Source organism: Rhinichthys klamathensis, unplaced genomic scaffold (assembly GCF_029890125.1).
Source record: "Rhinichthys klamathensis goyatoka isolate OS25496 unplaced genomic scaffold, OSU_Roscu_1.1 h1tg000011l_1, whole genome shotgun sequence".
Classification (NCBI taxonomy): Eukaryota; Metazoa; Chordata; class Actinopteri; order Cypriniformes; family Leuciscidae; genus Rhinichthys; species Rhinichthys klamathensis.
The window spans coordinates 10,382,310-10,391,223 of NW_026606564.1; the positions used below are offsets into that span (position 1 = coordinate 10,382,310).

The 8,914-nt window shown below is 41.3% G+C and overlaps 1 protein-coding gene across 1 annotated transcript; it reads left to right on the top strand.

Annotated features, from left to right (window-relative positions):
- Positions 1-715: 715 nt before the first annotated feature.
- LOC130099387 (uncharacterized) lies at positions 716-8,695 on the top strand. The gene is made up of 4 exons (XM_056265066.1): positions 716-811; positions 949-1,112; positions 1,205-1,320; positions 7,825-8,695. Exons 2-4 carry the CDS (start codon positions 1,052-1,054, stop codon positions 8,635-8,637), a joined length of 990 nt encoding a protein of 329 aa, XP_056121041.1. The 5' UTR covers positions 716-811; positions 949-1,051; the 3' UTR covers positions 8,638-8,695.
- Positions 8,696-8,914: the final 219 nt, after the last annotated feature.

An 8,914-nucleotide genomic window follows, 5' to 3' on the forward strand; every position in this document is an offset into this window, starting at 1 on the left:
ATGCCGAATGCCTCGTCTATAAAACTGCTTGCCATTGTATTTAGGGAGCTGCAAATAGCTAAGTTGTAGGCTATCCATTCGTTCAGGTCACATAATGTCACTGTAGCTTTGCGCCGCCATCTTTGCGACCGACAGTCTCAGTAATGCCTGCAATATGTTGTGCAGTTGGCTGCAACAACAGGCGAAAGAGGAACCCCGAACTGGTATTTTATTCTAAACCAAAAGAAAAGGATAGAAGAAAGAAGTGGTAAGCTGTCATTCGAAAAGATCATTGGACACCCACGTCTCACACCTTACTATGCAATGAACACTTCTTGTCAGGTAAGTCTTCGCCTCAACTTAAGCCTAGTTCACACTACATGATTTTAAAACGTCGGGCTGAACTGTCCGGTTCACACTACATGACTTGCTCTCTGTGAAATCAGGAGTGTTCAAGTTGTTGAGCTGTTCACACCACACGACACAACGTGATTGATCCGCAACAGGAGGTAACGCACTACACGAGTTGACAACAACTCTGTCACCCAACGATTCAATCTTGTCTACAAACCACGTTTTGTCACAAAAAATCACGCGATAAAACGAACCGGAAATGACGCGAAACAGCACGCGCGCCAATACCCAGCAAAGAAGACGAAGAAGAAGACAACACGCGATTATGGACGTCAGACAGAAACTGGTGCTGCAAACTGTTTGCGCGATAATTTGCTCTGATAAAAAAAAAAAAAAAAAAAAAAAGAGAGTATGGGTGAAAGAGTGGATCCGCATACGCGAACAGCAGGGATTGTCTGTGCTACAGAGAGAGTTGGAGGTGAGTACAGCATGTTTATATCGGAGATGTAGCTGCATGTTTATGTTTGGCCGGACGCATTTAAAATGTTAAAATATCAACGTGTTGTGTACTGTGCTAAAAAGCTGTGTTTCTTGATTTATTTATCGTTGTAATAGAATAATGATAGGACAGGCTTCAGGGAGTTGCTGCGAATGACGGCAGGAGTTTGATTTTTTGCTGGATAGAGTCCAACATCTTATAACAAAGCAGGACACCAAGATGAGACGAGCAATACCACCCAGAGAGCGTCTGTCTTTGACCCTGCGGTTCTTGGCAACAGGTTTGTGTGATTTAATTTTAAACTGCATGTAGTGATAACGTTTTTGTCTGTCTGGGTAAGTTATGTTTCTGACTTTGTTTGGTGTCATGCAGGTGAAGCTTTCAAGTCCCTCAGGTTCCAGTACAGGATGGGGACCAGCACCATCTCACAAATAGTGATGGAAACCTGTACAGCTCTGTACCAGGTTATGAAGGAGGATTTCTTGAAGGTAGGGAGTCATTACAAAATGTAAAGATATACACTCTACAACTTAATTTTAAAAAAGAACACCCAGAACATCCACATTGTGGACATCGGCAAAATACAGTTGACTTTCCTTTTTCCTCAAAGTATTTTAGTAAAACCTATGATTACAAACAGGGATATACTTCCGAAAAAGCATAAGTAATTATATTTTTATGTCTACACATACTTGTGTGACGTGCCTCTAGGCCCGTCCTACTGAGGTCATTAATGTGAAACACCTGCAGAGGGTTATAAAAGGTAATGGTTCTCTGACTTGGGGTGGCTTCGGTTACCCTCTGGTTTTTTGTTAGTTTGGGTTGTTGTTTTATTTGTTTGCTTTATGTATTAGTTTTAGTTTGGGAAGTTATGTTTACAGGCCTGTGTTATTGGAACGTGTTTATTGTGTTTGTGTTAATTACGTAGCTTATTCTTTATTGTGAATAAAATCTCTTTGACTGGCTTTTGTTCTCGTTGCCTCCCTCATTTGTCGCGGCTTAGAGCCGGCCGTGACAGATATGGGGGCTCGTCCAGCCGTTCGTGGAGATTGAGAACACCTGTTTGTCATTATCTCCGACTCCGTGAGCGAGTGTTCAGCGTGAGCGAGTGTTCAGCATGCGCTGTTTAGTTTGTTTGGGAGGCTTCGAGTAACAATTGATCAGGATGTAAAGTATATGATTTTGTTTGTAGTTTGAATTTGGGAAACACTGTGTAAATGACTATAATTGCCGCTACGTGCTGATTGGAATGGGCTATCAGGAAACGAATGCGGTAAGTTTATGAATTGAATAGTCTAGGCTACTGATTGAATGAAAATATACAATATTCAGTGTTCGTTCGTAATCTTAGTTTTTTTTTTCGTTTGTTAATTTGTTAGGGGTAGCAGAAGTGTAAAATGACTTCCACTATTGATGAATTTATTCGTAATCCGTCAGAAGACCTTTTAAATGAGTTTTCGAAGGATCAATTGTTAGCGCTTGCGAATCATTATAATGTTGAGCTTTCTGTTGCTGACAAACGGTTAAAGGAAAGTTTAAAATCGATCTTGATATCTGCTTTGGTAGAACAGAATGTACTTGAAGATGAAAAGACAGTGTCTACTGTTCAGGCTAGCAGAATGTCTTTGACTTATGAGCAACAGAAGGATTTACTTTTGATAGAAATGAAGTCTAAGGAAAAGATCGAGCAGCAAAAAATTGAAGCAAGACATGATATTGAAACGAAGAGATTGGAGCTTGAGCGTTATAAGTTGGATTTGATAAATGCTGGAAAAGGTTGTAGAGAAGTCAGAAGATTGTCTGTTGAGGGTAGTGAGCATGATTTGTTTGATTTTGATGTGGTCACAAACTTGAAACTTGTGCCTAAATTTGATGAAAGGGAAATTGATACCTTTTTTTCACTGTTTGAGCGAGTAGCTGGTACTAGAGGTTGGTCCGATTCAGAGCGTGTTTTGTTATTGCAATGCGTTTTCACGGGAAGGGCTCAGGAGATTTTTTTCTTCGTTAAGCATTCAGGACTCGGAAAAATATGAATATGTTAAGTCAGCTGTTTTAAAAGCTTATGAATTGGTACCAGAGGCATATAGACAGCGATTTAGAGGTTGGCAAAAATCTGAAAGACAAACGCATGTGGAATTTGTGAGAGAAATTCAAACTCATTTTAATCGCTGGTGTTCTGCTTCTGATGTCAAGACTTTAAGTGATCTGAAAGAGCTAGTATTGTTAGAACAGTTTAAAAATTCAGTGCCACCTCGTGTTGCTACGTATGTAACTGAGACTAAAGCTCATACGGCGTATGATGCTGCGGTCCTTGCTGATGAATATGCTCTAATTCACAAAAATCAGTTTGGACAAAGGGCATTCAGAGAAATTAGACGAGAACCTGACTGGTCTGTACATGATAAGAGTAAGGAAAATCCTGATATCTTTAGAGGTAGATCATTGCGTTCACCTGGGGAATGTGAATTAGTTGATACATGCAATTACTGCCAGGCTAAGGGGCATTGGAAAAATGAATGTCCGATGCTAAAAGCAAAAGCTCAATATTTGTCAGGGAATAGAAGGCCCCAAAATGCTGTTTTGGGAGCAAAATCAGTAGGATTGGTAACATCTATTCAATCATCGTTCGAACCAGCTATTGAAAATGATTGTGAAACCTTGAATTCTGGTTTTTCACCTTTTATTACAGAAGGTTATGTCTCACTAGTAGGCTCTAAAGAGAATAAACTAGTAAAGATACTCAGAGACACAGGGGCAACGGAATCGTTTATTTCTGAAAATGTCCTGTCTTTTTCCAGTGAATCGTATACTGGAAATAATGTTTTGATTAGAGGAATAGGGTTAAATGTAGTATCCGTTCCTCTACATAAAGTGATGATGGTTTCAGATTTGGTGCAGGGAGAGGTAACACTTGGGGTACGTCCCTGTTTACCAGTTGTGGGTGTAGACATTATTCTTGGAAACAATTTAGCTGGAAGTAGAGTGTGGTCCGTTGGTCCGCCAGCTTTGATAGTGTCTCCCTCTTTATTGGTTTCAGAGGTGTCAGATGAAAATGCCCAGAGTTTTCCAGAAGTATTTGTTTCTTCTGTTGTAACCCGTGCTGGGAGTAAATCTTTATCTGTGACTCAGTCAGATGTTGAGAGAGATGGTAAGACGCTGACAAAAATACCAACAGTTTTGACTATCTCACGTAGTGAATTGGTGAAAGAACAACAGGCAGATGCCTCGCTTGTTGTCTTGTTTGACAGACTTCTGTCTCCAGATGTACTGCAAGATACACCTTCAGGGTATTATCTGGATGGAGAAATATTAGTCAGGAAGTGGGTACCCCATGGTAAAGATTTTGTAGGAGACCCAATTGTTCAGATTGTTGTTCCAAAAAATCTCCGTGATCTTGTTTTGAAAACAGCTCATGATACTTCAGGACATCTGGGAGTAAAAAAAACGTATCAATTAATTTTGAGAAGTTTTTTTTGGCCCAAGCTTAAACGAGACGTGTCTGCATACGTTAAAACATGCCATACTTGTCAGTTGACTGGAAAACCAAATCAGACTCTGAGACCAGCTCCACTCTTTCCTGTTCCAGTGGTAAATCAACCATTTGAATATTTAATTGTGGATTGTGTGGGCCCATTACCTAAGTCTAAAGCAGGTAGTAAATATTTGCTCACGATAATGTGTCAAACAACTAGGTTTCCAGCGGCCTATTCGTTACGCTCCATTACTACAAAGACCGTGTTAAAAGCCTTAACGCAATTCATTGCTCTGTTTGGAATTCCTAAAGTCATACAAACAGACCAAGGATCGAATTTTACTTCGAAGATATTTGCTCAAATATTAAAACAGTTGCGTGTTAAACATCAGAAGGCTAGCGCTTACCATGCTCAAAGTCAGGGGGCGCTAGAACGCTTCCATCAGACACTGAAGTCTCTTTTAAGATCTTATTGCACGCACATGAAGGGTGATTGGGAGGACGGGTTGCCCTGGCTTCTTATGTCCGCTAGGGAAGCTTCACAGGAAAGCACAGGGTTTAGTCCAAATGAGCTTGTATTTGGACATTCGGTGCGTAGTCCAATGTCACTTTTGTCTGAGGATTTGAAGGATGTTAATCCACCGAGAAATTTGTTGAACTATGTAAGTGATTTTCGTAGGAGATTGTATGAATCTTGTGCACAGGCAAAAGCGAATCTGGGGCATTCACAAGATAGAATGAAGCGGTTATTTGATCGTCGTGCAGAGGTTCGAGTTTTTCAGTCTGGGGATCAGGTGCTTGCTTTGGTGCCAGTTGTGGGTTCTCCTTTTCAGGCAAAATTTGTAGGCCCTTATACTGTGTTACGTCAGGTTTCAGAGTTGAACTATTTGATTGAAACTCCTGATAGGAGGAAAAAGGCACGTGTTTGCCATGTGAATTTGTTGAAACCTTATTATGTGCGTGATATTGTTGAAGATGCTACCCAGGAGGCTGCTTATTCTCTTTTGCCTTTTGAAAATCTAGAAGGATCCCAAGTGAAGCCTGTGCTTTTGGTTGACGCAGGGGTGGAAACATCTTTAAGAGGTGTTCCTGCGGGGCCTGTTTCCGATGATGAGGGTCTGGATCCGGGTGAATCAGTCACACAAGGCTGTTTTAAAAACACAGAAGCCCTTGAAAATTTGGGGGTGATGTTGAAACATCTCCCTGATGTTCAATATTCTGATGTGTCAGCTTTAATAAATGAGTATGTGTCTCTGTTTTCAGATACTCCCACACAGACGAAGTTAATTGATCATGATATTGATGTGGGGGACGCTAAACCCGTTCATCAGCACTATTACCGTGTTCCGTTGGAGAAAAAGCGACACCTAGAGGCTGAGGTTGAATACTTGTTGAAAAATGGGTTAGCGGAGCCTTCTTATTCCAGCTGGGCGTCTCCGTGTATTCTGGTTAGAAAAGCCAACGGCTCTCATAGATTTTGTACAGACTACAGGAAGGTAAATGCACTAACTAAGCCTGATTCCTTCCCTTTGCCACGAATCGAAGATTGCATTGACCAAGTTGGGTCTGCTACTTATGTTAGCAAATTTGATTTGCTAAAGGGTTATTGGCAGGTTCCTCTAACAGCTAGAGCCCAAGAGATCTCTGCATTTGTTACTCCGTCAGGTCTATTTTCCTATAAGGTTATGAGTTTTGGCCTGAGAAACGCTCCAGCTACGTTTCAACGATTAATGAATCGAGTTATCTCTGGCTTGGAAGGTTGTGCAGTTTACTTAGACGATGTAGTCGTCTATTGTGACACTTGGTTAGAACATCTAAGTCGGATTAGAGCTTTGTTAGATCGTCTGGTTGCGGCTAACCTCACTGTTAATTTGAGCAAATGTGAATTTGCGAAGGCCACTGTAATCTACCTTGGAAAAGTTGTAGGTCAGGGTCATGTATGTCCTGTTCGAGCTAAAGTGGCAGCAATTGATCAATTTTCTACCCCTACAACTAAAAAGGAATTAATGAGGTTTCTTGGGATGGTTGGGTTTTATAGGGGATTCTGTCAGAATTTTTCTACTGTGGCAGCTCCTCTTACCAACCTGCTTCGAGATAAAATCAAATTTGAGTGGACCTCTGTGTGTCAGAGAGCATTTGAGGATGTTAAGTCTCTTCTCACTGTGTCTCCAATTTTGGTTGCACCTAGACTGGATAAACCTTTTAAATTGCAAGTTGACGCTAGTAATGTGGGAGCTGGAGCTGTTTTACTGCAGACCTCAGAAGATGGGGTAGACTGTGTGGTGGGGTACTTCTCTAAAAAGTTTAATGCTTATCAACTTAACTATTCCGTTATTGAGAAAGAAGCATTAGCTCTAATTTGGTCACTTATCCATTTTGAGGTTTATGTGGGTTCAGGGGGAGGGCCATTGGTGGTTTTTACAGATCACAATCCTCTAACATTCCTTCATTCTTTGCAGAACCCAAACCAGCGACTCATGAGATGGTGTATCTTTCTACAAGGGTATCATCTTGATATAAGACACATCAAGGGTACAGAAAACGTGATTGCGGATGCTCTGTCACGAGTATGATGTGTTGCCACGATGTTTTCTGTTTCTCTGTTTCTCTCTCTCAAGCTTGTCTCTTAGGTGCTGAGGTCGATGAGTATTATGGTGGGAGGAGATGAGTGGATTCTGGAAGATGTTGTGACATCGTTGTTATTCGGGAGTTCTGTAGTCTAGTAACATTGTTTTGTTTATTTTTGTTTTGTGTGTGTACATCCCAGTTTAGTTATGGGGGGGGGGGGGGGGGGGGTTGTTTTTTGTTTTGGGTGGTAATCCTGAGTGGGGGTACGCTTCAGTGTTCTTCGGCAGTCCTGGTTATGGGATTGTTGAGGATGCTGAGTTCAGTGTTTAAAGTCGCCCCGAGCTCGGCAAGCCACTGAAGACTAGATAGGCTTTAGGAAGTTTGTGATGTTAGTTAGGAGGTTGGGATGTACCCTGTTGGAAGTGTTTTTGTTTTGTTTGTATGTGGGTTTATTTTTTTTAAGGGGGGGTGTGTGACGTGCCTCTAGGCCCGTCCTACTGAGGTCATTAATGTGAAACACCTGCAGAGGGTTATAAAAGGTAATGGTTCTCTGACTTGGGGTGGCTTCGGTTACCCTCTGGTTTTTTGTTAGTTTGGGTTGTTGTTTTATTTGTTTGCTTTATGTATTAGTTTTAGTTTGGGAAGTTATGTTTACAGGCCTGTGTTATTGGAACGTGTTTATTGTGTTTGTGTTAATTACGTAGCTTATTCTTTATTGTGAATAAAATCTCTTTGACTGGCTTTTGTTCTCGTTGCCTCCCTCATTTGTCGCGGCTTAGAGCCGGCCGTGACACTTGTATGTTTATTCTCTAGTTTATCTTTATATACATATTTATATGGATTAAGTGAGAAGGAGTTTGACTCACAAAAGTATGACTATCCAATTTTGTTCTACATATAACTGTATTCTAATAATTCAGTCACTGACTTTTGGTGTGTCCTATTATTTTAGACACCATCAACGGAGGGAGAGTGGCATACAATAGCCATGGATTTCGAAAGGAAGTGGCAGTTTCCACATTGCCTTGGGGCACTGGATGGAAAGCACATTTACATACAGCCTCCAAGAAAAAGTGGAAGTTTTTACCACAATTACAAGGGCAGGTTCTCTGTGCTTATGATGGCTGCAGTAGATGCGAACTACAAGTTCATCTACGCAAGTGTGGGTACCCAAGGTCGAGTTTCAGATGCCGGACTGTTTGCTCACTCTGACCTGCGCAAAGCAATGGACGAGGGCAGACTGAGCTTTCCCCCACCTGAGCCCTTGCCCGATTCTGACACAGTGATGCCCTACATGTTTGTGGGAGATGATGCATATCCATTAAGGCATGACCTAATGAAGCCATATCCATTCAGGCAGATGGAGCACAGTCAGAGGGTTTTTAACTATCGTTTGTCTAGGGCACGAAGGGTGGTAGAGAATGCATTTGGCATTCTTGCCAACCAGTTGAGAGTGTTCAGGTCGACCATTTGCTTGGAGCCAGACAAGGTGGTGAAAATAACAATGGCTTCCCTGTGCATCCACAACTTCCTCTGCGAGCGCAGGTCAGAAGCATATGCCCCTCCAGTTTTTGCAGACTGGGAGACTGCTGACCACAACATGGTTGATGGGCAATGGAGGAATCATGGTATGGGTGCTTTCCAACCGATGGAGAACACCTCACATCGCAATTATACAGCGACAGCCAAAATGCAACGCAATCTGATGCGGGACTACTTTGTCTCACCAGCAGGAAGTGTTTCTTGGCAGGATCAACACATTTAAAAAGGAACTGATGTAGAGTTATCCCAGCAAACAGCAGGTTAAAGTCAGTTTAGGACATTTTATTTTCTTGTGTGTTCAAAAATCCAGTATTAATAAAGAATATTGTTTTGTGATTATCAATTTGTAGTGTTGTTATTCAATTTATTTCAATTGCATACAAATCCAACAGTGCAGGTATGTAACAATTAAAGGCAATCTATATGTTGTAATTAAGTACCTTATACTACCTTTATTTATTAATCCACATTCATTATTCACAGAACATTATTAATATGCC

What these genes read in the sequence shown, in the direction of transcription:
- LOC130099387 (XM_056265066.1), top strand. Translation starts at nt 1,052, where the DNA reads ATGAGACGAGCAATACCACCCAGAGAGCGTCTGTCTTTGACCCTGCGG. An exon ending in CCTGCGGTTCTTGGCAACAG is followed by an intron (nt 1,113 to 1,204) that starts GTTTGTGTGATT and finishes GGTGTCATGCAG; the next exon opens with GTGAAGCTTTCAAGTCCCTC. An exon ending in TGAAGGAGGATTTCTTGAAG is followed by an intron (nt 1,321 to 7,824) that starts GTAGGGAGTCAT and finishes CTATTATTTTAG; the next exon opens with ACACCATCAACGGAGGGAGA.